This window comes from Theropithecus gelada, chromosome 4 (assembly GCF_003255815.1).
Source record: "Theropithecus gelada isolate Dixy chromosome 4, Tgel_1.0, whole genome shotgun sequence".
Classification (NCBI taxonomy): domain Eukaryota; kingdom Metazoa; phylum Chordata; class Mammalia; order Primates; family Cercopithecidae; genus Theropithecus; species Theropithecus gelada.
In genome coordinates, this window is record NC_037671.1 from 62,589,135 (window position 1) to 62,616,781 (window position 27,647).

The following is a 27,647-nucleotide window of genomic DNA, read 5'->3' on the forward strand; positions in this document are numbered from 1 at the left end:
TAGTTAATGGTAAGGCTGCTGTGCCGAGCCAGCACAGATATTTGGGCAGAGGGCTCATCTACTCCATCCTACTCTACCATTCTTGAACTCCCAGTCAATTAATGAAAAGTACCTGCGGTTGGGGAGCTGCGCATGAATATTATATTAACTGTGAAGCCTTAGTGCTTATTACGGTCGAGAAAAAGCGCTCCTCTGATTCGCCCCTCCCGGCGGCCCGGAGGTGTGAGCTAGAAGCCCGCAGGCGGTGCCGCGTCCTCGGAAGACAGGGAGGGGTGCGGCAGCGCCGGGGAGTGCGGCAGCCCGGGGCCCCACGGAGGCGCGGCGCTCGAGGCCCCACAGCGCGCAGGCGCGGCAGCGACGCAGGCCGCGGCCCCCGGAACGGTAAACAGTGGGGTCACGTGACGCGGCCCCTCTCCAGCTCCCGCGCCGCCGCCGCACGCCGATGGCTGCGGGGTCTCGCGCCGTCGCACAGTCCCCACGCGGCAAGCGACCTTCGGGCTCAGGGCGGCGGCGGCTTTAACGAGGATTAGGAGGGCGGCGCGGAAGCCAGAAATAGTGTCGTCAGCAGCAGCTATTCCGTCCCAGGAGGAAAAGAGGCTGTGGCAGCGACGCCGACGTCCTGCGCGTACCCCCTCTCCGCGGCACCCACCGGGCCCCCTCCTCCTCCTCTTCGGCGGCGGCAGCGTCCACCATCTTCCTCTTGCTGCCAGTGGTAGCGCTCGTCTGGCGGAGCTGGGTGAGTTGCGGCTGTGGCCGCGGCCAGGGAGACGGGCGATCCTCCCCTCCCCCATCCCCTTCCACACGCACAGCGCCTCCGCGGGCCTCTCCGCCCCTCCCGCGGCGGACTCTCCGCGCTTTTCTCCCGCGCAGCCGAGAGATCGCCTCTCGGGCCTCTTGCGCAACGTTCTCGGCCTACCTGGGCCGCGCCTCTGCCGCCTGTGGACCATTTGGACCGCGGGCTGGGGAGGGAGTCGCAGCGACGCGGTCGCCAGGCGGAGGGTCGGGACCGCGGCCTCTCTCCCGACCACTGGTACCCAGCCGTCTGCCGCGAGTGCGCCCCGCTGCCGCTGAGGCACCGGCGCGCAGGCCCAAGGCACGGCGGGCGCTGCCTGGAAGGCCCTGCTCGAAGGCCCCCGGATCCGGCTTAGGGCCTCTTCCCTTTCAAGGAGCCCGAGCGTGGAGCTTTGGGCCTTGGTTTCGGGAAACTGGGACTGGCCCTGGCTGCTAGGCTGCTCCCTGCCGCTGATTTTTGGAGACGAGAGTTGCTGTTCCATTTATCCACCAGTTAACGCGCGCTTTTGTGCCCGGGACCCAAACTGTCGACTCCTTTTGCTTAGTTTGAAATGAGAAGCCTAGACTCTTGCCTTCCGATAATACATGTAATTTAGTGAACCACTTGTCGATACGTACGTGTTAATGGTGCTAAATAACTGATCACCTGACACGGGGGGCGGGGGCGGTGCGGAGAGTATAAAGGGAGAGAATGTTGATATCGCGCAGAGTCCTGTGTCCCTCCTTTCCCTCAGGATGTGTTGCCGGGTCAGGTGACCTTTTTCCGTCTTTGGGCTTTTAAATGCCAATTCCTAGAGACTTTAGATTGGGGTGGTTATTAGTGCTTTCCAATAGTCACGCGTAGAATATGTTCATGGATTAATGTTAAGTGGCAACACTGCTTTAATATTCTAGTCCTAATCTGCATTACATGTAGAGGTATTTAATTTAAAAAGAACAATTATTGAGCCTTCTCTAAATACTAACTTTACTATCTTAAGTTAAATTTAAAAACCAGTGCAGTAAACTCCATAGGGAGTACTTATACAGTACGTTGTTGTATTTAATTACTATTTTGGGGTGGAACTTGTCTTCCCTTTGTCAAAATGATTGCTTAGGATCTAACAAAACTACACCTCAATCATTCATTTTTTGATTCCTGAATGAAATGTTTGGAACTGTGAAAATATTTGTAGAAAAAGATGTGTGTTTGTGATAGAGCGACATGTTAAGTCAAAGAACCAGAAACTTTTCTATTGTAGTATACTTATGTTTTTGAATTTATAGCTGCTTTCCACAGCACAAAAGGTGTTGTGTAAAGATTATTGTTAAATAGTAATTTTTAACTTTATTTATCACTTAGACCTTTGCCCCCTAATTTTTCTCTTCATTCATCTGTTTACTGGTTATATATTACCATAATGATTCTTTACTTCATCATCATCATTGTCATTTTCACTGTTATTATTTTACAATACATACTTCATTTTCTGGTGATAGTAGCAGAGTTTAGTGGCAGAGACTTTTAGGAGTGATGATTGCTCTGATTGAGCCACACAATCAGCCCTGAAATTGGCTACTTTTATTTAAAAAGATTGCAGCTTTAGATTTTAAGCTTTTTCAGATAGCTGTACCCGGTGATTTGTCAAAATGATAAAAATGAGCCAGTGATGGGACCAAAGTTTGCCTCTTATTTACATTATTTATAGGTTCATTTATTGAAGAATAGAAAAATGTAGTTTATTTTACTGCTTTTGCATACACCTGAATTAGTTATGTATTCTCTCTTGTTGGGATAGACCTCAGATAACTTTATCATGTTGATCTTACGGTACATTTATATGTTGCATAATCGGAAAGTCACCTATGAGAAGTGTTTTATGTAAATGTAGGTAAAAAATTGGTTTGATCACATGCACATTTCAAGATAGAAAAATTGAAAGGAATTTGTCTTTAATCATTTCAAACCATGTTATTAAAATTTAAATTTTATTGAGTATTGGAATCCCCTAGGAAAGGTTGACAGTCTTTGACTTTCACTTATGTAATGTATTATAAAAGTTGGGAGGCAGCAAGTGACAATTTGGAGTGTTGAAAAATCAAGAGCTTAGATTTTTTTCATAGTATGAGGCCTATTTGGAAAAACTGGTAAATGAAAATTATACATACAATTCTGTGTTTCAGTTACTAAAATAGATGATGTTTATCTTCCTTAACATGGTGGGATGGTGTTTGCTTTTTTGATGTATTTTGCTTTCTTAAGATCCATTTAAATTTCTCATAAAATCCTTTTTACATATGTTTTTTCTGGAGATCACTTTTCTGTTTTTTAATGAGATTATGAGATTTTTTGGTCAACGTTTAGATTTGTGTGTTACCAATAACTATTTCACCACACAGTGTCAAGGAGTTCAGGATTCTTGGGGTGCTGATTTCTAACAGTTTTTATTCATCTGCATTTCAAGAATTCTTTCTGACAAGTGGCTGCTGGATTTTTTTCTTTTCTGGAAAAGTACGTCTTGGACTATGTTTCTCTTATTTCTTCTTGGAGCACCCTCTCAGAATTCTGGAGTATCTTTTCAGAAGGATAGACACTTTTTCAACTATAAAAATTACTTGGCAAACTGTTAGACATTTATGATACTGTTGCATTTTTGAGAACACAGTCAAAAAATATTCTTTAATTGTTGCCCTTTGATTACACACGGAAAGATATTGAGAGTATTGATGTGATTAAACATACATGAGACCCTAAAACTGTTTCTATTCTCAGTAAAGATATAGACTGGGAAACAAGATTCATGGACATCCGATGTTAATCAGTGTATTAGAGTTAAAGGGGGAAATATCAAGAGTTTTAAAAGGCATTGTATGAGGCATTGCTTTATGTGTGGACCTGACAGTTACTGTCCTGCGTAATGTGTTTAATTTAGACCATTTTTAATGGTATCTTAAAATTTTATGACTATTATACAATGAAGAGTGGATATAGAGAAATAGTTGAGTAAAAATTTTAAGATATTTCCAGAAGTTTTAACCTGTTGGCATAATCTAACTTTATTAGACAGTTTTGAAGAGCATGGTAGATTATACAGAAAGGCTGAACTTTAATATTTTAATTCACTTGTAATTTATGTGAGCTGGGCACATGAAAACAAAGTTTTAGACTGAAAATAAATGGAAAAGTTTGTAGCTGATAAATTGCTTTTCCTCTAATGATGTTCATATGCACTGAGGCTAACATTTTGTTTTTTTTATGTGTAGAGGGTGGCTAAGTGCATATTCCTGCTTTATTTTGGAAGAAGGATGAGTCACTTTTGTTTCTAGCATTTTTTAAGATTTCATTAATGATACATTAAAAGCATAAAAATTAATGTGTAGAGTGCATTATAGAGTGTAAAGTGTAGGCTCAGGAATGGGTTCAAATGTGGGAATATTGGGTATGTGACCTTGGGCAAATTATGTAATTATCTGGGTCTCAGTTTGCTCTAAAGAGAAAGGACTAATAATTGCGCGTACCTTACAGGGTCGCTGTGAGGAACTAATGAGATAATGCATACGATACCCAGGGCCTGGCGTATAGTGTGTGCCAGGTACATGTTAGCTTGGGCTGTTACTACCTAGGCCATAGTTTTAATGATGAGCTAGGTCCACTACTTTGGTGGTTTATTCAAATTCCTAATGCTTATAATGTCAGTTATGATATAATGCCAATATAGTTGTAAACTTTGAAGTTAACTTATTCTTGTTACTGTTGGCTACTGTAATTCTGCGTTGGCCAGTTTCAACATCTTCTAATCCTTTCCTAGGGCCTTAGGTCTGCTTTGGTCTAAGTTGTCTTTGTGCAGCAGACACCTTGATATCTTCTTTTTACCAGATACGTTTAGAAAAGAAGTTATGATCCTTGCTTTCTTTAATGATGTCTTGCCAATAGATTCTAATTAACGAAACTGAACCAGAATTTGAAGTGGGGGTGTAGAGTAGATGACTAGGTTGAATTGCTTTGTAGAATGGTACTTTGTAGTATTGTGTCATACCACATGATCTAACCACTTACTAATTTTTGACTCTGTCCTCGAAGGATAACCTATGATTCATCTTCAGTGTTGTTATACCATAGTGGTTAAGAACTGACCTTGGTGTAATGCAGAGTGGATTTGAGTCCTGGCTCTGTCACTTATTTATTTGGTAATATTGAGTGTAACTTTGCTATTTAGCCCCTCTCTTGTAAATTGGGAATGATAGTACCTGCGTAATGGTTTGGTTCTGAGGATTAAATGGCATGATGCATTTAATTTGTTTAGCATAATGCCTTGCACACAGTAAACATCAAGTGAATTTAACCTTATAAACAGATAGAGCAGTCATAAGCACATTGACTCTTAAATGAAATTTTCTGGGTTCAGATTTTAGCTCTGTTTTTCCTGTAGGAGATAGCTTAAACAAATAAAAACAAACAACTTTTAGCTCCGTCACCTACTATGGCAAATCATTTAATCTCTTTGATCCTAATTTAATTTTATTTCATTTTTTATATAATCAGGATAATAATATAAGGTTGTTTTGAGGATTAAATGAATAAATGTAGAGCAGAATTTCTTAAACTTGGCACTGTTGACATTTTTGGCCGGATAATTTTGTGTGTGTGTGGGGGGCTGTCCTAGTGCTTTATAGTATGTTTACTAGATGCAAATAGCACCCTTTCCAGTTGTGATGACCAAAAATGTCTCTAGACATGGCAAATATTCTCTGCATGGGCATACTCACCTCTGATTGAGAATTATAGATATAAAGCATGTAGAACAATGCCTGTCTTGAAGTTTGAGCACAAGAAGTTTTGTTTTATCATTATTATTATTAGTAGTTTTGTTCTTCTGCTACTGCCTATTAGGAATTTGTTTTTAGTAAGCATGCCTGATGAAATTGCTTAATTTAAACGATGGTACAGGGGCTGAAGGCATCAAGTGTGCTCTGCTTTTAAGACCATTGTACTTCTAGGACTTTGTCTGGATTGCTCTTCAGCATTTATGCATTGGTAACTACCTCACTTCAGAACGCTGTGAGGCCTTCACTTACTATGATAGACCAATCTCCCATCACCACCACTATTACTATTGCCCTGTATAACTTTTTGTCAGAGATATTAGTCTCCTGATATATTTGTACTCCCCTCACACCACCCCCCTACACACACACCCACAGACACAAATGTGGACTACGTGAGAGTGTACTTCATCTTAGTACATAACCTCTTTGGCCTTTGATAGCCTTAGTGATTTATTGTTAGGCGTGTATGTGTATGTGTGTGTGTTAGGAAATAATAGAATTCATAGGTTTACTTTGAAGGTGTTTTTAAAAAGCTGGGATAGAGAATTTTAATTTGCTCTTAAAGTGAGTTTTCATAAAGCGTAATTTTTTTTTTTCGAGATGGAATTTTGTTTTTGTCGTCCAATCTGGAGTGCAATGGTGCGATCTTGGCTCACTGCAACCTCTGCCTCCCAGATTCAAGCTATTCTCCCGCCTCAGCCTCCACCACGCTCAGCTAATCTGTTTTGTCTTTAGTAGAGACGGGTTTTCGCCATATTGGTCAGGCTGGTCTCGAACTCCTAACCTCAGGTGATCTGCCCGCTTCGTCCTCCCAGAGTGCTGGGATTACAGGTGTGAGCCACGGTGCCTGGCCTAAAGTGAAATTTTTTTTTGCTGTTGACACTTTCTAAATCTCATCTTTTTGCATTCTATTAATACTTGAAACACTTATAAAATAATTAGGCTGTTTTGTTAGTATAAACTAAACCTGGCTTCAGTATAATTCTCTGAGAATTACAGATGAAACATATTTTAAAGCAGGAAATATCTTTGGACTCAGATTAAATTTTATTTGGCAAATTAGTACTAATTATTTTTAGTTGTATTCTGAGTCTTTAGAAATAGTCCATTAGGACCAAACTCAGCGATTTGTAATTAAGACATGGTGTTCCATTTGCCTGGAATATCCTCTGAATCTTTAGGATCCAGCTTACACATCACCTGCCTAGCCTTTGTTAGCTTCCTCAGTTTTACCTTCGTCTGTGATATTATTCGCAGCCCTTCAATACGGCACTTAGCATTTTGTTGTGATGTTTATATGTGTGGTATTTGTTTATATATATTTATGTTGTTTTGAATTGTGAGTTCTTTGACTTTTTGATGGGTTCGTTTCACTAGACTTAAAATGCTTTGTATTAGATGCTTAATACATGTATGAGTAAATGAATAATTTTGAATTATGCAGATTATTCATTTACATGCTTAGCTGCATATATTCTGTTGTCTGTAAACATGAGTTTACCCAGAAACAATTTCTGACTTTAACATGTATATTCCCAAATTACCAATACTGATTTAATTGGATATACACATAACATTAGCCATTTAAAATTCACCCTATATAGGCTTATTATGTTTTATTAAATTTAGAATGCCAAATATAGGGGAGCATTTAAGTAGAATTTTAGTGTTAAGAAACAGAGATTTGTTTAAATTAGACCATTTGTTTAATTAACAAAGATACTAAATTGGCTCCTAATTTCCCCCCTTAATTAGATCCAATTGTCTTTGTTAGCCACATTACTAGGTATCCCAGAATGTTCTTAGTTTTTTTTAAGACTTTATTTTGTAATAATTTTATATTTATAGAAAAGCTGCAAAGGGTGTGTAGTGTTTCTGTATACCCTTATCTAGTTTCCCTGATTATTAACATCTGACATAAAGCTAGTGCCTTTATCAGAACAGATATTGTTATTATTGGTGTATTACTGTTAACTAAATTACAGACTTTATTCTGATTTTACCAGTTTTTTTGCTACTGTCCCGTTTCTGTTCCATGATCTAATCCAGGGTACCACATTGCGTTTAGTAGATTAGTGTATCCATTACAAGTGAGTAAATATTTCTACATTTGGCTAATTTGTTTGCTTATTTAGCATTAGAGTTACTTTATTTTTGAGACTGATCACTTTATATCTGAAACTGATTTTTAAAAATGAATTATATCTCCAATAAATGTTACTTTCAAGGGAGTTCTTTTGGATGGCTACATACTGTTCATTTTTGGCATTTTCTCTTTGGAATTACCTCCAGAGCCAGTTGGAACCATGTAAGAAAAATTATTCTCACTCATTTATAATAATTTTTCTTAAAACGTGTCCCACGAAACACTAGGATTATGATTTGTCCTGTGGAAATTGTCTTCTTTGGACTCACAAATGTGATAACGCTTTATTACTATGTTCTTAGAATATTCCCATTTTCATTAGCCTACTAAACGTGTCTCACACAATGGTAGCTGCTTAGTAAACATTTGATGAATAAATAAACAGTATCGTTAAAGAAATGTAACTTTAGTCTGTCTCCACTTGTGACTGTGGAAACCTTTTTCCTGATAATGCCTGTTTCAATCCGGGGAAGCATGCTTTATAAGTCGTAATAGTTTTGACTTAAAAACAGTACTGGAAAGCTTGACCCATTTTATTTACAATATGCTTTATTTAAAAAAAATTGATCTTCAAGAAATACGTTACAGGCTCTGAAGCCATGAAAGGGTTTTGGGATGGTTTCACTCATAGCAGTATTATTGAAAACAAACAAAAAAATTGCTTGTTGATGACTAGTTATAATGGCCTGGTCTTCATTATAGCTGTGTGATCTTGAGCTTTGTGACCATAACTTCTGAATGTTGTGAATGTTCCCATCACTTGAAAGCTCACAGCGTATAATTGGTACAATAGGAAGACCTCATAGGAAGTTTGCAGAATTTGCTAGCCTCATGTTGCTGTGGTAACAAGTGCATTTACTTTTTCAGTAGATTCAGCATATCATTTTTTTGAAGGAAAGTTAGCCATTTGTTTCTAGAGCTGAAACTACCTTTTTTCTTTTTGATTGATCTGAGAAAAAAGATTACTAATTGGGATGCAACTCTCTGAAGTGGAGGTGGCTTTGGCTTGCAGTACTGGATTCCAGCACATTCAGATAAATGAATTCATTGGTAGTTCTACTTAATTTTGTAAACATTTAGTAAATATTTTCATAAATTATTTTTAATTACCAGAATTTAATATACTAAAATTTTTTTTGGAACCTGAAAACATATAAGGCGGAAGTATTGGTGATGTATGATAATTGAGACTTTCTTTGGCGCTGAGATCATATAGTGTGGTAGGGAATTCTTAAAGGAACTTGTCCTGAGATTTCTTCAGCATTGCTAGCTACAGTTTTCTGTCAGTTGAGAAAATGCATGTAAAATAAGCAGCAAGTCTGTAGTTAGCATTTTCTTTCAGTGCTTTATTAACATTTCAATGTAAATAAATGGAAAAAAATGAGAAGAGATACCGAAACTCTTCTACTTAGAAGGGCATTAACTTTTGTGAGACAGGAAATTTCTTTTCTTTTTTTTTCTTTTTTTTTAATTGAGGTATAATAAATGCATTCGTTAAAAATGAACAGATTTCTGAAACCGTTATCGCAATCAAGATTTAGGACATTTCCGTAATCTCTCAGGTATCCACGTTCCCTTTTGCAGTTCATCTTTTTTTTGGATTTTTTTTTTGTTTGTTTGTTTTTTTTGACACAGAGTCGGGCTCTTTCGTTACCAGGCTGGAGTGCAGTGGCTTGATTTTGCTGCAACCTCCGCGTACGGTACTCAAGTGATCCTCCCAACTCAGCCGCCCAAGAAACTGGGACTACAGGCACGTGCCACCACACCTGGCTAATTTTTGTAGAGATGGGATTTCGCCTTGTTGCGTAGGCTGGTCTCCAACTCCTGGGCTGTAGTGATCTGCCCACCTCCCAAAGTGCTAGGAATACAGGCATGAGCCACTGGACCTGGCAGGAAAATTGTTTTTAGAGAGCCTTTAATAAGTCAGATCATCTCAGCCCTTAGCTCAGTGTGAAAGGGTAACACTAATGGGTATGGGCTGTGGAGCTTGAAACCTAGGCTAGAATTTTGGCTCTGTTTTGTGACTTTGGGGAAGACATTTAAATTATTCAAGTGCATTTTTTAAAATAATGCAAGGATGATAATAGACCCTATTTATTATTGGGGCTTAAATTATATAAATGTTGATAAAATTTTTAGTACAGTATGACATATATAACCAGTAGCGTGTATCTGAAATTCTTCCCTCAGTTTTGTAGGGGGAGAGAATTCAAGACTAGTTTGAGGAAATTTTGTTAGATTTGGAGCTAATCTCAAAAATCTTGGAATTAAGGAGCCCAAGATGTTATAGGTTAATCAGTGGAATTTTTTGGTTAAATTAATACTAGTTTTTTTTGGTTGACTTTCTACCCTCTAAAATATGTTGATTCAGTTTTCTCTCAAACCAGTTCAACTTAATTGGTTTAACTTTTCATAATTGAGGCTCCTGTAGAGCTTTGAAATGACTTTTGCTGAGCAATGTAGGTACAGTTCAAATGGGAGACTAACTTGATACTTGTATAGACCACACATAACTAAAATAAATCTAAATACATGATGTAGATTGTCTTTGTGTCATTTATCTTGTTTTTCTCCTAAAAGGGGACCTTGAAAAAAGGTGTATTTGTGCACATCTTTGTGTGCGTGTGTAGTTTTTTAAGTTTTGATTTGTTGGGTTAATAGTTTCTTTTTCATTTTCCGCCCCTACCCCCACAATAAAAGCCCTTTGTCTATATGTATTACCTTTCTTTAAATAATTTTAATACTTTGTAAATAAAGCAAGGCCACTTTATGGTTTTAATAGGTATGGGATAAAAATTTAAACTATTTGATTTTAGCTCTTTTATGTGGACTTATTGTAAAAGCAGTGTCTGATGCTTAATTTGTGAAAAGGTTGTGGTTAAAATCAATTGTTTTTATGCTTTAAGCCTTGTAATTCTTTCGTATGTGTCAAGTTAATGGACTATATACATAGTTTTTTTTCTAAAAATAATGAACTGAGTAAACATTTAGTAGAATTTCTGGTAAAATGATATACTACATGCATGATGAAGAAACATTAGTAAAGATTTGTTCTACATTTCCAAATGTATATTCTAAAAACAAGTGAGGATTTTTTTTTAAACAACAATTCAGAAATACCTTAAGTGTGTTCTTAGACTCAAAACTATTAAAATAATTTGGTATTAGGTGATTTTCAATTGATAGCTTTATTTCTTATGGTATTTTTTTTGTCTTTCTATAGGGCTGAAAGACACACAGAAGTCTTCATGGATATAGTTGATACATTTAATCATTTAATTCCTACTGAACACTTAGATGATGCCCTATTTCTAGGATCCAACCTGGAGAATGAAGTCTGTGAGGATTTTAGTGCAAGTCAAAATGTCTTAGAGGACTCGCTGAAGAACATGCTCAGCGATAAGGATCCTATGCTAGGATCTGCAAGTAACCAGTTCTGTTTGCCTGTTTTGGATAGCAATGATCCCAATTTCCAGATGCCTTGTTCAACAGGTAATTCTTACTTTTTTTTTTTTTTTTAGTCTGCAATTTAAAATAAATTTTCAGCAGCTTTTTCTTTTTTCTTTTTTTCTTTTTTTCTTTTTTTTTTTTTAATGAGGAGGGTAGTAGTAAATTTAGGGTTCTTTCCTTTGAATTTAGAGCTTCTTTTCCAGGCATCAGAATTAGAATTTAAACTAAATTTTCTTCCAAGGAGTGTGGAGTTATCCTCAAGGATATTATGGATATAGGTAGGGTGACCATATAATTTATTATCCAGTATGGTACACTTTTTAGAGTTACAGCGAGTACTTTAATAATTATATCATGACAACAGGTATAAATTGGGACTCTTGAGTAAATAGGGATTGCCCGGCAAATTGAAACATGTGGTCACCTTAGGCCTGCTGGAGTCAGGGGGGATGGCTGAATTGACCTTTCTCAGCATACGTCCCAGCCCCTGAAATATTTACATTGTTTGCTCCCATTTCACCTCCTTTGGTATTTTTTGCATGTATCTTAAAACCAGAGAAAGAACTGTATACCTCTGCTGCTCTGGACAGTAAACACTAGCCACATGTAACTATTGATCACTTGCAATGAGTCTGGTCTTAATTGAGATGTGCTATAAAATGCACATTAGATTTTGAAGACTCAGTATGAAAAAAAGTTAAAAAAAATTTCTTCAATTTTTTAATGTTGCTTATGTGCTGAGGTGATATTTTGGATATTTGTGTTTAAAATTTATGTCACTTGTTTTGGTTTTTTTGCCTTTTAAAAAGTGACTATTTGAAAATTTAAAATTACGTATGTGTCTTACATTATATTTCTGTTGGACAGAAAAGGGTCTATAGTTGAAGTAACTACTTTTCTGTAAGGCTAAACTATTCTTAATAAGAAAGTACTTTGTCATGTTAATGTATAAAAAAACAGTTTTTCTTTTATAAAGCAGAGAAAATATTACTGTAAACGTTGTGGCAATTATTAGTAGCTATTCTGTGAGTAAAATTATAGGTAAAGGTAAAATCAGCTTCCCATGGAAAAGTAAGGTTTTCCCTCACCATTCCCTAGAGTAAATAGTTCTTAGATTTATGTGATGTTGGTTTGTTTTTCGTTCACTAGACATTTTCTCCTGTACAGTTTGTTCAGCATATTTTTCATTTTTAAAAACGTTTTCTATGTATATTTTAAATTTAATATAGCAATACTTAAAGTTGGAAATAGGTGGTCTGCTGTTCACCCATAAGTTTGTCGGGTTACTCTGCCTTAAGACCTCAACACTGGCTACTAGGAAGCTTCATTTTAACAACTCCTTAAAACTGAGGTCTTTTGAATTGCTTGCTAATAGTGTATCTCTGAATCATTTATATTGTATTGTGTTATTACTTAGGTTTACATTGTTCTGTTGTTGTATTCTAAATGTTTTAAAGCTTTTAAAATTTTGTTTTATGTATGCATTGTTCAATTTTTTACTTTGGTGCTTGTGTCAGTATAGTAGCTCTAATTATCTTTATTGTTAAGCACTTTTGACAGTGTTTAGTTGTATGGTCACTGTTTCCTAGTTTAGTTCAAATTCAGGAAAAACATTTATTTAATATTAACATGGTTCTTGCTGGAACTCCAGTTACCTTCAAGCGTGTTACATTGGATGTGGAACTGACACATGTGTCATCTTGTTAGACTTTTTTGCTTATAAAATTCCAGTTCTATAGTAATACTTGTATTCTTACTTCCTGTCCTTTTTTTAAAATTGATTTCTGTTGATATGAAAAGTTTTTATTAATGTGAAAAATCTTTTCAGTTTTGTTATACATCTCTTTTGCTAATAGAAGACTTAGAGCACGTTTGTAAGTACATAGAAATTTTTTGAGTTATGATTTATTATTTGTTTATGATTCTGTTATCTTTTAAATGAACTTTTAAATTTAGGAACTTAAATTACTTCCTAAATTTTCTGATATTAAAATTTGTTTACTACAATTATTTATCTTTGATTATGTAGCAGAATGTTTACATTGATATACGTGTAGTGTGTATGTTTTAAAGATATGTAAGGAAATATGTGGGGGAAACTTAATAAGGCTTTTCTGTTTAAGATTGTTTAAATTTCATTGTGCCATCTAGCAGGGGATTTATCTTGATTTCAAAGTTCTTTTGCCCTTTGGGATATTTAGGTCAGTAAAAGGCCCACACATTTTCTGAAAGCAAAATGGAAAACATTTTTGAAAAAAATTTTAACTTTTTGTTAGATTTGAGATAATTGCAAAGAAGAAGTCTTATTTATTCATTTATTTATTTATTTATTTATTTTGGTAGAGACAGGGTCTTGTTATATTGCCCGGGGTGATCTCTAACTCCTGGCCTCAAGCCATCCTCCGGCCTCTGTCTCACAGAGTGCTGGGATTACAGGCATGAGCCACTGTGCTTGGCCTGGGAAATCTTACTGTAATTATTGATGAAAACCCTGTGTGGACAGTAACTTTCAGTAATTTCAGCTGTTTTTAAATAAAAACAACATAGTTCTTGCCCAGATTGTTGTTCCTGGCACTATAGGCTTTTACTAGCTGTTTTCATTGAAGCTAAGCAGGGAAATAATCCTGTTTATATTCCTTAGACCAGTGAAAGCTATAGATCGTGGCTGTTTTGTAACCTTAGTGCTAAAATTAGCTACCAAAATAATTGCTACATCATCTTTTCTGTTATGGTGAACCAAGTTGGTTTCGGACCAGTGTTTTTGTTGTTGACATAGTGATTTGGATTGTATTTCAGCTGTCTCAAAAAAATCGTAGTTTTAGAAAATTATAAAAATAAGAAACATAGAAAATTACATTTAATGTTCTGTTGGATACACAAAAGTTGGGGTGCCAATTGTTTCATTTTGAGAGAAAGCAGCCAGCATTCTTCTTTGAATGCTTTTGACTGTGTCAAGTATTACTTCATCTCTAAGTGTAGTGTTTGCTTATGGTTTTTAGATGTGCCCATTAATACACTTTTTTAACCTCTAGTGAGTGAGCAGAACAATATTTTCCCAAGTAATAGGTTTGAGATACTGAATATACTGTTTATATATACCACTTGAGGAGTGTATTCAAAATCACTGCAATGGTGTTTACTAGCAACAGTTTTATGAAGAAATGTTTATTTTGTCTCTCATTTTACAAACGTGTTCCCTTTTTACATTGACAGCTGTGATTCATAAGTGTGGAACAATCTTGTGTTTACAATCCATTTCTTGATATGGTATATTGAAAATAAATGTTCAGTGACTGTAAGTTGATGTCTTTAGTTTTTACAATATAATTCAACATTGTTTTAAGACCAACAAAACAGACATACTGTAGAAACATGAGTGTTTAGAGCAGCCTTTCATTCAAATAGCACTTTTATCTGCTACTGTAGGTTACTACTTGTAGCTACTGCATCCTTCAGTGAAACCAAGATGTCTTTTCAAGGCTGCATTATGTCTAGCAAAATCATCATTCTTTTAATTTAAAAAAAATTCTCTACTATCGTATGGTTTTTGGAGGTTAAGCAAATTAAAAAGTCATTGAACTCTTACAGATATCCCAAATATTTGGGAAGAGTTGATTCATATTGTGTAATTGAGTATTTTTTCAACTAAAGGAAAACACCTGCTTACATCATGTGTTGCTTTCCTATCATAAATGACATTGATATTATATGACATCAATCAATGTTGTTTAATATAATTTTAGCTTGCACTGCTTTCCTTTCAAGCAAAGTGTTGTAATAGTTGTAATATATGTTAAGACTAGTTTTACAATTAGTAAAACTATCAGTAATAGTGTGATTTAGTCCCTTTTTTGTCATATGAATTTTAAACTTTTAATCATACCTAGTTTGAGGCTCGTTTATCACTAGACAGAATTCATCTATGTAATATTGGAAAAATTATATTGCACTTGTTCTGGAAAAAAAGGTTTGGTGTACCAGTGTGTCACTGAGATTTGTTTAAAAAGTTTTGGGTTTTATGGCTTCATGTTTCTCTTGGACAGCATTTTCAGTTAGACAGGACATTGAACTATAAACATAGTGGCTCTCTGGTCTAGTAAAATTCAGTTTTCAGATATTTATTATTTTACTCCCTATTTGTGCTTTCTTGGGGGTTGTTGGGGCTATTTGTGCATACTAATTACATCTCTGAATCCAGGTACACATATAAGTTCATTCTATATCTGCACTGGAGTCTTCTCACTGTTTTTGTTTATTATTAGTATTTGTTGATTTTTTTTAAAGCTTCTGTGCTTCAATGAACCTTTTACACTAATAACTTATTTTTGAGAATCGAGTTTTAAAAAATTGTTTTTGACACATAATTGTACATATTTGTGGGGTACAGTGATATTTTTATGCATGTGTACAATGTGTAATGATCAAATTAGGTTAATTTGCATATTTATCACCTCAAATATTTGTCATTTCTTTGTGTTACGAACATTCAAAAGCTGCCTTTCTAGCTATTTGGAAATGCACAATAAATTGTTAATTATAGTTACCCTGTAGTGTTAATAGAGTACTAGAGTTTATTCCTCCTATCTAGCTGTAAATTTTTCTTTTTTTTCCTTCTTTTTGAGATGGAGTTTTTCTCTGTCATCCAGACTGGAGTGCAGGGGGCCTATCTTGGCTCAATACAACCTCCACCTCCCGGGTTCAAGTGATTCTTTTGCCTCAGCCTCCTGAGTAGCCGGGATTACGGGGGCCTGCCACCATGCCCAGCTAGTTTTTGTATTTTTGGTAGAGACAGGGTTGCACCATGTTGACCAGGCTGGTCTTGAATTCCTGAACGCAAGTGATCTGCCCGCCTTGGCCTCCCAAAGTGCTGGGATTACAGGTGTGTGCCACTGTGCCCTACCTAGTCGTGATTTTGTATCTGTTAACAAACTTTTGGCTAGTCCTCCTGCTCCTTCCCATTCCCCAACTCTAGTAATCACTGTTGTACTGTCTACTTCTTTGAACTCAACTCTTTTGCTTCTATATATGACAGAGCATGTAGTATTTATATTTCTGTGCCAGGCTTATTTCACCTAATGTCCTACAAGCTCATCTGTGTTCCAATAAATGACAGAATTTTGTTCTTTTTCAATAGTTAGTATTCCATTGTGTATATATATGACATTTTCTTATTCATCCACCTGTTGGTAGACACTTAGGTCAATTTCGTATTTTGGCTATTGTGAATAGTGCTGCAATAAACATGGGAGTGCAAAGATACTGATTTCTTTTCCTTTAGCTATTTATGTCCAGTGGTGGGATTGCTAGGTCATATGGTAGTTCTTAGTTTTTTGAGGAACTTCCATACTGTTTTCCATAATGACAGTACTGATTTACATTCCCTCCAGGAGTGTGTAAGAGTTCCCCTTTCTCCACATTCTTGCCAGTGTTTATTATTTTTTATCTTTTTGATAATAGCCGTTCTAAATGGGGTGAGATGATATCTCATTGTAATTTTGATTGGCATTTCCCAGATGATTAGTAATGTTGAGCATTTTCTTCATATGCCTGTTAGTCATTTGTATGTCTATTTTGAAAGATGTTTATTCAGCTTATTTGCCCATTTAAAAAATTGGATTGCTTTTGTTGTTGTTGTTTGAATTCCTTATATATTCTGGATATTAATCCCTTGTTGGATGGGTCAGTTGCAAATATTTTCTCCCATTCTGTAGGTTTCTCTTCACTCTGTTTATTGTTTCCTTTTCTGTCCAGAGCTTTTTAGTTTGATCTAATCCCAATTGTCTGCTTCTGCTTTTATTGCCTGTGCTTTTGAGGTTTCCATAAAATCTTTGCACAGACCAGTGTCCTAAAGCATTTCCACCATTTTCTTCTAGTAGTTTCTTGGTTTTGGATCTTACATTTAAGTCTTTAATCCATTTTGAGTTGGTTTTTGTATATGGAGAGAGATGGGGGTTAGTTTCATTTTTCTGCACATAGATATCCAGTTTTCCCAGCACCATTTATTGAAGAGATTATTTCTTCCCAAATGATTGTTTTGGTGCCTTTGTTGAAAATCAGTTGGTTATAAATATGTGGATTCATTTCTGGGTTTCTTATTCTGTTCCATTGGTCTGCGTGTCTGCTCTTAGGCCAGTACCATGCTGTATTGGTTATCATAGCGTTGTAGTATATTTTGAAGTCCAGTAGTGTGATAACTCCAGCTTTATTTTTTTTTTGCTCAGGATTACGTCGGCTATTTAGTGGATTTTTTTTTTTTTTTTGGTGCTTCTGTGTATTTTTGTGTGTGTGTGTGGTTTTGTGGATTGTCTTTTTCCATTTCTGTAAAGAATGTATTTTGGTATTTTGGTAAGCATTGTATTGAATCTATACACTGCTTTTGGTAGGTAATATGGTCATTTTCACAATATTAATTCTTCTAACCACGAACATTGGATGTCTTTCTATTTTTTGGTGTGTGTTCTCTTTAATTTCTGTTATTAGTTTTTTTGTAGTCATCCTTGCAGAGATCTTTAACCTCTTGGTTAAATTTATACCAACGTGTTCTACATTTTTTGGTGAGTAGGATTGCTTTCTTGATTTTTTTTTTCCCACTAGTTTATTTTGGTATATAGAAATGCTGCTGACTTTTGTATGTTTATTTTGTATCCCGCAAGTTTAATGAATTTGTTTTTAAGTTCTAACAGTGCAGATAAACAGTTTAATTTCTTCCTTTCCAGTTTGGATGTCCTTTATTTTTATTTTTTTCTCCTGCTTAATTGCTTGGGCTAGGACTTCCAGTACTGTGTTGAATGGAAATGGGCATCCTTGTCTTCTTTCAGATGTTTGAGGAAAAACTTTCAACTTTCCCCAACTTAGTATGATGTTGACTATGGTTTGTCGTGCCTGTATTGTGTTGAGATATGTTTCTCCTATACCTAACTTGTTGAGAGTTTTTATTGTGAAGGGATGTTGAATTTTATCACTTGCTTTTCCTGTGTCTATTGAGATGATCATATTGTTTTTGTTCTTCATTCTGTTGATGCGATGTATCATATTTATTGATTTCATATGTTAAACCATTCTTGCATTCCTGGGATAAATGCTACCTGATCATGGTGAGTGATGTTTTTAATGTGCTGCTGGATTCAGTTTGCTAGGATTTTTGCATTTCTATTAATCAGGGATATTGGCCTCTAATTTTCTTTTTTTGATGTGTTTTTGTCTGGTTTTAGTATCAGGGTAATGTTAGCCACACAGAATGAGTTAGGAAGAAGAATTCCCTCCTCTTCAATTTTCTGGAATAGTTTGAGAATTGGTATTTCTTTAAATGTTTGGTAGAATTCTGCAGTGAAGACTGGGTCCTGGGCTTTTCTTTGATGGGAGATTTATTTTTACAGAGAGAATCATGTTTAACATGAAAAATACAAATTTAGTATGTGTAGCCATGCAGATGAGATGGAAATACATTGGTTTAGACAAAGTATGTACTTTTAATTAAATGTTAAACAAGATGAACTGATGAGCCTTGTAAGCACATGCTTACCCTTTAAGAATAAAAATTTCTATAAGATTGATTATTAAGATTAAATATCATTTTGAGTTTTACGTAGAGGGGTTCAGTTGAACGTGGAGTATGTTTTGAAGAGAGCAAAAGATAAAAGAGAGGTAAGTACTTTATAGAATTAGAGCTGTAACTTAGGGAAGAAGAGGAAATGCTGAAAGATCAAAAGAGTATGACCTGGTAGCTGCCATAGATATTTGACAGTTTATCATATTCACAAGAGATCTGACTTTTTTATGAATAAAAGGGAAAGACCTAGGTCCCTTAGGTAGCAGTTAGAGGGAGGCAGAGTTTAAGTGGCTAAAAGGAGGAACTTGTGGTTCTCCAAAATGGAATAATAGGTTCTCTTGCTGGGCATACAGGATTTTTGCTTTTGCTGGTTATGACCCTTTGAGTGAGGTGTTTCACTGGGGATTCAGGCATCAGATAGTTATTTGTATTAGGTGATCTCTTTTTTGTTTTGTTTTGTTTTTGAGACAAGGTCTCACTGTTGTTGCCCAGGCTGGAGTGCAGTGATACAATTTCAGCTCACTGCAACCTCAACCTCCCAGGCTCAAGTGATCTTCTCAACTCAGCCTGCCTAGTTGTTGGGACTACAGGTGCGTGCCACCACACCCTGCTGATTTTTTTTTTTGTTGTTGTTGAGACAGAGTTTCGCTCTTGTTGCTCAGGCTGGAGTGCAATGGCGTGATCTCAGCTCACTGCAACCTCTACCTTGTGGGTTCAAGCAATTCTTCTGCCTCAGCCTCCTAAGTAGCTAGGGTTACAGGCGCCCACCACCATACCCGCCACTATGCCTGGCTAATGTTTGGTATTTTTAGTAGAGATGGGGTTTCTCCATGTTGATCACGCTGGTCTTGAACTCCTGACCTCAGGTGATCCACCTGCCTCGGCTTCCCAAAGTACTGGGATTACAGGTGTGAGCCACCACACTCGGCCTGTTTTTGTATTTTTTGTAGAGACAGGGTTTCACCATGTTGCTCAGGCTGGTCTCGAACTCCTGAGCTCAAGTAAGCCGCCCACCTTGGCTCCCCAAAGTGCTGGGATTTCAGGCGTGTGCCACTGTGTCTGGCTTTAGGTGACCTTTTTAGGTCTTTTCCAACCTAAATTATCCATGAAACTCTTATTTCTTTTTATAAAAAGAAATACAAATTATTTTTTGTGTTCACTTTAGTCCTAAGTTCTATTGGTTGGCTTTATGTATTTCATAGCTTCTTTAAATTATATGCAATATAGCTTAAAAGCATGGTGATAACTACTACATTTATGTAAGTAGCTTTAATTGCTCTTAGTTCAGTTTGTTTCTTGTCATTTTATTTCTTACGCTTTTTCTGGGTTATAGACTGCTCTTCTATATAGATATTTCTTCTTTTTCTTTTTCTTTTTATTGCAGTGTTGGGGTTTTGCTATGTTGCCCAGGCTGGTCTTGAACTCATGGGCTCAAGCCATTCTGTGATTATAGGCATGAACCACCGTGCCCGGCCCTGCTTTAGACATTTCTAATGGACTGTGCTGTTCTTTTCAGATTATTTTTCCATAGTCATTGCTGCAGCCATCCTTAAAACAAAAATAACAATTGAACTCAGAGATAAAACATATATATCTTTTAATGTAAATACTAAAATATCACTTTATAAATTCAGAAAATCCAGAGTAGGGAATTTCTGGCCCAAGGCCAGAGCTTTCCAGTTGAAGTCTTTATTTTGCATATTCTGTGGCTTTTCTGTTTTAATTCTATTTGCTTCCATTTATTTTTGCTTTCCTTAGCTTGACATAATATAAAACTGAATATATCTTAGTGGTACTTTGCATTGACTATTTTTTTTGCCTTTTTAACTTAAAATGTGAAATAAAATCAATCTTCATTACTGTATCTTTGATAGTTTTTGTTTCTTCTTCTGTTGCTTAAATTTGTTCCATTGTTATTCCTGAAACCCTTAAAAAAATCAAGACACCTTGGACCACGACTAGTACAGTTTTTATTCTAGTACAGTTGCTGACTGTGTGTTTGTATGTGTGTGTGTATAGTGTGTATAAACTTGCATTTTTGTGCTGTTCCAAGAGACTTTGTTTTCCAAGATTTTGAGCCTACTATTTGTCTATTGAATTCATTTTTCCCCTGGAGATCTGTTGCCCAGAGCCCCCTGTCTGGGTTTGTGATTTTCTAGGCCTGTTATATTATCTTCTATCTCTGAGCTTTACTGCTCTCCTTAATTAGAGCTATTATTTCCCTGTATTCCATCTTCTTTATTTTTTTATCTATACTCTCTTTCTTTGTTGAAGTCCTTGGTAATTTTCTAATACCCTCTAATACCCTCATACCTGACTAATGATTTGCTTTTACATAGAATCCAAAGTTGAATGTCACTTTTCCTTCAAATTTTATCTCGTCGTTTCTTAGCCTTCTAGCATTTAATGTTGCTGGTCTGTTGCCTGATACTTATATAAGGCTTGCTGCATTGTTAGGTTACCTTTCCTCCAACCCAGCTTTAGGATCTTCTCTTTACTTTTTGATGTTCTGAAATTGCAGTGATATATCTGCATTAGCCTTTCATTTATTTTCCTGGGCACTTGGTGGGCCTTTTCAATTTGGAGCGTGTTCTCTTAAACTCTGGGAACTTTTCTTGTGTTTTCTCTGCAAACTCCTGGAAGACAGATGTTGGCTGGTGCTTTTTACCTATTTCTTGCATCTTTCCAACATTTTGCTTTATATCTTTCTAGATATTTATTGCCATATTTTCTACCTCTTTGAATATTTCATTTTGACAAATATTTTACTGTTTCTAAGAAATCTTTCATGTGTCCTCTTTATTCCATGTTTTTGGTAGTAGTCTATTCTCACAGGGATATACAGTAGACTTTTGAATAATGTGAGATTTAGGGGTACAGAACCTCCATTCTTTGCATTCAGAAATTCATATATAACTTTTATCTTCCTCCAAACTTAACTACTAATAGCCTATGTTGACTGGAAGCCTTACTGATAGCAGAAGCAGCTGATTAACACATATTTTGTATATTATATGTTATGTGTATTATATACTGTATTCTTACAATAAAGTACACTAGAGAAATATTAAGACAATCATCAAAAAGAGAGTATGTATTCATTAAGTGGAAGTAGAACATTAAAAAAGTCTTCACCCTCATCTTCATGTTGAGTAGGTTGAGGAGGAGGAAGAAGAGGGGCTAGTGGCTAGTCTTACTGTTGCACAGGTGGCCGAGATAGAAGAAAATTGATATATAAGTGGAACTGCACAGTTCAAACCCATGTTGTTCAAGGGTCAACTGAATAAGTGTCTCTTTAGATATAGTCTGAATTAATTTTTGTATTTGTTTATTTTGATCTTTCTTGTAGTACTGCATGCTTTCCCCAAAGGTCAGATTGTTTTTCGTTGGTTGTTAATGTTTACAATTAATAGGAAGTCTAGTCATGTTTTGCTGTGGGATAAGTAGGCTTTAGATAGATAGCCTAAGGTTATTTTGGGGAACCAGGGTAAGAAGTACCTTATCATTAGGTGATAACTGTCCTATTTCCTTCAGTTCATTCAATTTAAGTTCAGGGTTAAGAAAATACTTTCTCTTACTTTGGGTTCAATGCTTGGTTGTAGGCCTTGCTGGGTATTCAGGTGGGGGAGGAGATGAGGTTGACCTCTCAGTATTAAGGCTTTCAGTTAATCCTTAATGTCTAGCCCAGCTCACTACTTACGCTATCTATCATTTCATTTTTAGAGGTTCTAAAAGTTTGTTGGACAAGGTTGTTCACAGCCTCTTAAGCCTCAGCTTCTTTGGACTCTGGGCTGTGACTTTTTTGTGCTCTGTTTTAGTTATCTTTTCTATTCAGTTTTCTCTTCATCTCCTAGAAATGTATTTAAATCTTTGATTTGCTTTTGGTCTTCTCTTTATTCATTTTGTTGTTACAGGTTTTTACCTTCTATTCCTTCTCATTTTAATGGGATTTGGGGATGGGGAGACAAAGTCTGCCGTATTGAATCAGTGACTCTTTTAATTAAGTCATAATAAATATAAAATTTCTGTCATACAGTAATTCTTACTTAGGGATTTTGGAACCCTCTCCATTATTATCTTGATGGTTATTTCTTTCATGGTGTATTTGCATTACTTTCCTTGCTTTCAGATTTTTTCACCTGTTAGTAATATTAATCTTGTGTTAGTAATAAAGCTATTAACAAACTTATCTGAGTTTGCAGGGTTCTCCGGAGAAACAGAACCAATAGACTGTGTGTGTGTGTGTGTGTGTGTGTGTGTGTGTGTGTGTGTGTATTTATAGCGAGAGAGAGAGAGAGAGAGAGAGAGAGAAATTGATTGATTGATTTTAAGGAGTTGGCTTACGTGATTGTGGAGACTGGCTGGCAAGCCCAAAATCTGCAGGGTAGGATGGCAGGCTGGAGACGTAGGGAAGATTTGATGTTGCAGTTTGAGTCCAAAGGCATTTTGGAAGCAGAATTTCTCTTATTCAGGGGACCTCCATTTTTGTCTCTGAAGAGCTTTACCTAATTGGTTGTGGCTGACCCACATCATGGAGAGTGATCTTTTTTACTCAAGTCTTTTGGTTTAAATGTTAATTATTTAAAAAATACTTTCACAGCAGCATTTAGACTTGTGTTTGACCACATATTGGGGCATCATGGCCTAGCCAAGTTGACATATAAAATGAACCATCTCTCACGACAGAAAAGTTGATGTGAGTTAATGCATGCATGTTAATTAATTTGATTTAGCCATTCCACAGTGTATACATGTTTCAAAACATGTTGTACACCATATATTATTGTCAACTAAATAATTAAAAAATCAAATTAACCATCATAGTAAGGTCCCCAAAACTCGGAACATGATAAATTATTCTTTGAACTGCTACTTTATATATGTTGTCATGAAACTAGTGTTAATCTTAGGATTTTTGAGAAAGTGGTTTCAAGATGAGTATTGTAGGCAGATGCAGCTTAAAAAGAAAACCCCCGACTCTTTTCTCATAAGGAATTGTATATATAAAGGAAATTGAAAAAATAGTTAATATGTGTGGATGTTAATGTACTAAATACTGTGCAAAACCACTTTGCTAGCGCTGTCTTATTAAATCTTCACGAAAACCTTAAGAGCTGTAGATACTACAGGTTGAGTATCCCCTATTTAAAATGCTTAGGACCAGAAGTACTTCAGATTTTGGATTTTATTTTTTGGATTTTGGAATATTTGCGTTATACTTACTGGTTCAGCAAGCCTGCCTAATCTGAAAATCCCAACTCCAAAATGCTCCAGTGAGCATATCCTTTTGAATGCCATTTTGATGTTCAAAAAGTTTCGTATTTTGGATTTTGATTTTTGGGTTAAGGATACTCAACCTGTATTACTAATCTCATTTTGTAGCCCAGTAAACTGAAGTTTTGAGAATGGTTAATTTCCCAAGGTTATTAATATGTAAGTCATAGTACATGGATTGCAATCATTCTAATTTTTGTTGCCTTCAAGTACGTAAGTTCTGTTAAGATCAGTGCTCTAAATCGGTTCTCAGATTTCGTTTAGCTTTGTAGTCAGCAAGATTAGGATGTTATTTTGTTTTTGTGTGTGTGTGTGTGTTTCTTTTTAGTTTTGTTCTTGAAAGAACAAAGAAGATGGTTCTCTTTCCTGTTTAAAGAATATATGTGTGTTTGTGTTAATTCTATGGTATGAGTGCCCGAAATGGCGCTTAGTTATTTTCCATAGGCACTTGAACCATTCGCTGTTTTAACCGGAGTTTAATATAGAAGAGGTAAGTATAATTTTTATACTCCGTGTGACCCATAGTTAACCCGGACCATACACAGACTACTCACCAGTCGTCAGGGAGTTGAACATGCATATCTGTGGACCAAACCGATGATGTTTCTCTGCACCTACCAAAGGGAATCGGGTTCCCACATGCACTTAGGAAGAAAGAAAGACCACGTGGGTGCCAGATATTGGGCGAAACCCCACCCCTGATACTCAACGTGGGTTCTTTTCTATTTTCCTAAGCGTCAGCTGGTCTGAGAAATAAAGGGAAAGAGTACAAAAGAGAGAAATTTTAAAGCTGGGTGTCCGAGGGAGACATCACATGCCGGCAGGTTCCGTGGTGCTCATGGCTCTTAGTTATTAAAGACCAAGGACTTTAGAGAGAAAAACAGTCATTGGCCAGTGATTTAGTTAATCTTGAATACTAGAGAAGTGCTCTAAAAATGTGCCTTTGTTAAGTGCCAACAGGTAGACGTGTACTGCAAGCTACTTGAACCCCTCTTTATCAGATAAGGTTGATTCAGGATGGAATTCATCTAGATATAAGGAAAAAACCTCTAACTTCATACTCATTTTACAGTTGAAGAAATTGTGGTTTATGAATAAGCATTACCTTGGATTTTTTTTTTTTTGTACAAATTAGCTGATTTTGACTTTATTCATTTATTGAATGTCTGTTATATGTCAGGTAATATGCTAGGCAGTGGACATACAATGTTGAGTAAAACAAAACTTGATCTCTTCTTACGGAGCTTAAAGTTTAGTATAGAAATAATTTTTCTTCTTATTTTCCCAGGATGTTTAGTAAGTCTATTTATTTAACGTAAACTTACTGGGAGAGGTTGTCTTCCGTGAGTTTTGAGTGTTCTTGAGCTTTCTTGCTCAGCATGGCAAGAATGCAAGGTCCTGACCATTCTTTTCCTGGACCGTTTCTCAGGGTCGTAATTATAGCAAGCAGCATTGAAGGATGACATTACATTTGCTGTCTCACCTCCACTTCTTAAGTCTACATTCAGCAGGCTTGCTTACTGCTCACTGTAAAAGGCAATGCCTTCTCAACAATATTCCTCTCGTGTATTTCAACCCATTGTGTGTGTAGGCATCTATATAGGCATACCTGTGTTGTCCCTGTGGAACTTGAGGAGACAGGGGGATCTTGTCATCGTGCTGCTTGCTGTGCCATGGGTGACAGAGTTCATTGTCTTTTACCCAGTACCCTTGTGTCTTCTGTCAGTGAACATGAATCAGTAATAGGCTAGTTCATTAGTTTGTGAATAGGGTAAAAATCCCAAACCCTTTACAGTTCTTGCGGTTCTCAACATTACTGTGTTTAATCCCAGGAATTATTTATGGAGGTTTAGCAATACTTTAATTATTAAAGATGTTTAAATTTAAATAATTTACCTCTAGGAAGGCGGGGATTGCAACTATGTATGTTATTCATACTGGTACTAGAATATAGACATTTAGTAAATTTTGACTGGAAAAACGCACAAGGAGAAGGTGGGACCAGATAATGAGACTAGAAGTTAATAAAATGTGTGATGCAGGTGCGGTACAACTTTGCCTCACAGATTTATAGCAATTACTGTTGAAGAGGAAACATTCCAAAGTAAAGAATACAGTGTCCTGAATGTAAAAACAAATTTAGTATCCAGGAAAAGGGAAATCATTTTTGACACTAAAACTGGAAAGAAATTTCAACCAGTATGATATGAAAAAATCCTTAACATAATTTCAGTGAACATAGGGCTTTTTCTTATATCCCTCAATATATATTCCAGTATGAGCAGTATTACAGGGGCTAGCATCATGGTCTGACTGATCCAATCCCAGGATAGATTTTAGCTTGTCTTTCAAACAGCCTACCTTGGATATCAGTTGTCACTAGATTTTTAAATATATTGATAAGAAGATAAGTTATGTGATACTATCTGAGAACTGTTGAGAATGTAATTAGCCTTTTGTTTTATTTTGCCCTATACATAAGTTTTATTAATCATCAGGGCTGGGTATGAGATTGCATAAATTCAGGCTCTGATAAGAGTGTTTGTTAGAATAGGAGGCTGTTCTGCTGTCCTTGTAGAGCAGGGGTCCCCAAACTGTGGGCCATGGACCAGTACCAGTTCAGGGCCTGTTAGGAACCCAGCTGCACAGCAACAGGTGAGCTGCGGGCAAGTGAGTATTACCGCTTGAGTTCTGCCTCCTGTCATGTCAGCGTTGGCATTAGATTTTCATAGGAGCGTGAACCCTATTGTGAACTCTACATGTGAGGGATCTAGGTTGTGCTCTGCTTATGAGAATCTAATGTGTGATGATCTGAGGTAGAACAGTTTTATCACAAAACCACCCCCTCATCCATGGAAAAATTGTCTTCCATGAAACTGGTCCCGGGTGCCAAAAAGGTTGGGGGCCATTGCTGTAGAGGACAGGGCCAAAATTTTCCTCAAAAAGTTATTTTGGGGTCCTCTGTAATGCCTTAAATAGGCAGGAGTAGCCCCACACCTTCAGACAGGAAGATCATTTTGGTGTATTTTTTGTTTTATAGCCCACATTTAAAGTAAGAGCTAGCTGAGTAAAATTAATCAATTTTATCCTCTTTAGTTCCAATGATTTTTCTTGCTGTTTTCTTCTGGTCATGGCAGGATTGCAGAATCCCTTTTTGCCATTTTTACTGTAGTTGTTGCCTGGATTCTTTTGGAACTCTGTAGACCTGTGTCTTCTCCTTTTGTACTCTTCTCCGTTCCATATTTATTTGCTTAGTTGGAAGATCTTCTCAAAAGATTTCTGATCTGAATCTACTGGTGTTGGCGCTATTTTCTGTCATCTGTTCTTTCCTAAAATACTACCTTTTCCTAATTTTGGTCTTTTGTCATAGGTTTTTTATCATGTCTTTAAGTGAACCATAAATGACAAATTAGTTATCAAATATGTGCTTACATAACAAGAACGATAAATTGTCATGGAATGATTACATAGAAGTTTCCGGAAGTACGAGAATATCCAAAATGATGACATTGTTTAAAGCATAACTGATGTCATTTCTGTTTTCCTGCTAAAGCCAATTTCCTGTAAACAGAGTCTGAGATTAGGATGAGAGCATTTTAATGGTTGACAACTCCAGTGGGTACCAATCTC

At 36.5% G+C, this 27,647-nt stretch overlaps 1 protein-coding gene across 2 annotated transcripts in view; it reads left to right on the top strand.

The window, feature by feature from the left end:
- Positions 1-387: 387 nt before the first annotated feature.
- Positions 388-27,647, top strand: part of PHF3 (PHD finger protein 3) — an 85,703-nt gene continuing 58,443 nt past the window's right edge. The window contains exons 1-2 of one of the 2 annotated variants that reach the window (XM_025381907.1): positions 388-736; positions 10,968-11,236. Coding sequence is in view for 1 of the 2 variants with exons in the window: in XM_025381905.1 (XP_025237690.1) it covers positions 10,993-11,236 (244 nt within the window). In the remaining variant the exon portion in view is untranslated. The remainder of the gene's footprint in view (positions 737-10,967; positions 11,237-27,647) is intronic. The other variant, XM_025381905.1, reaches the window with a different exon arrangement.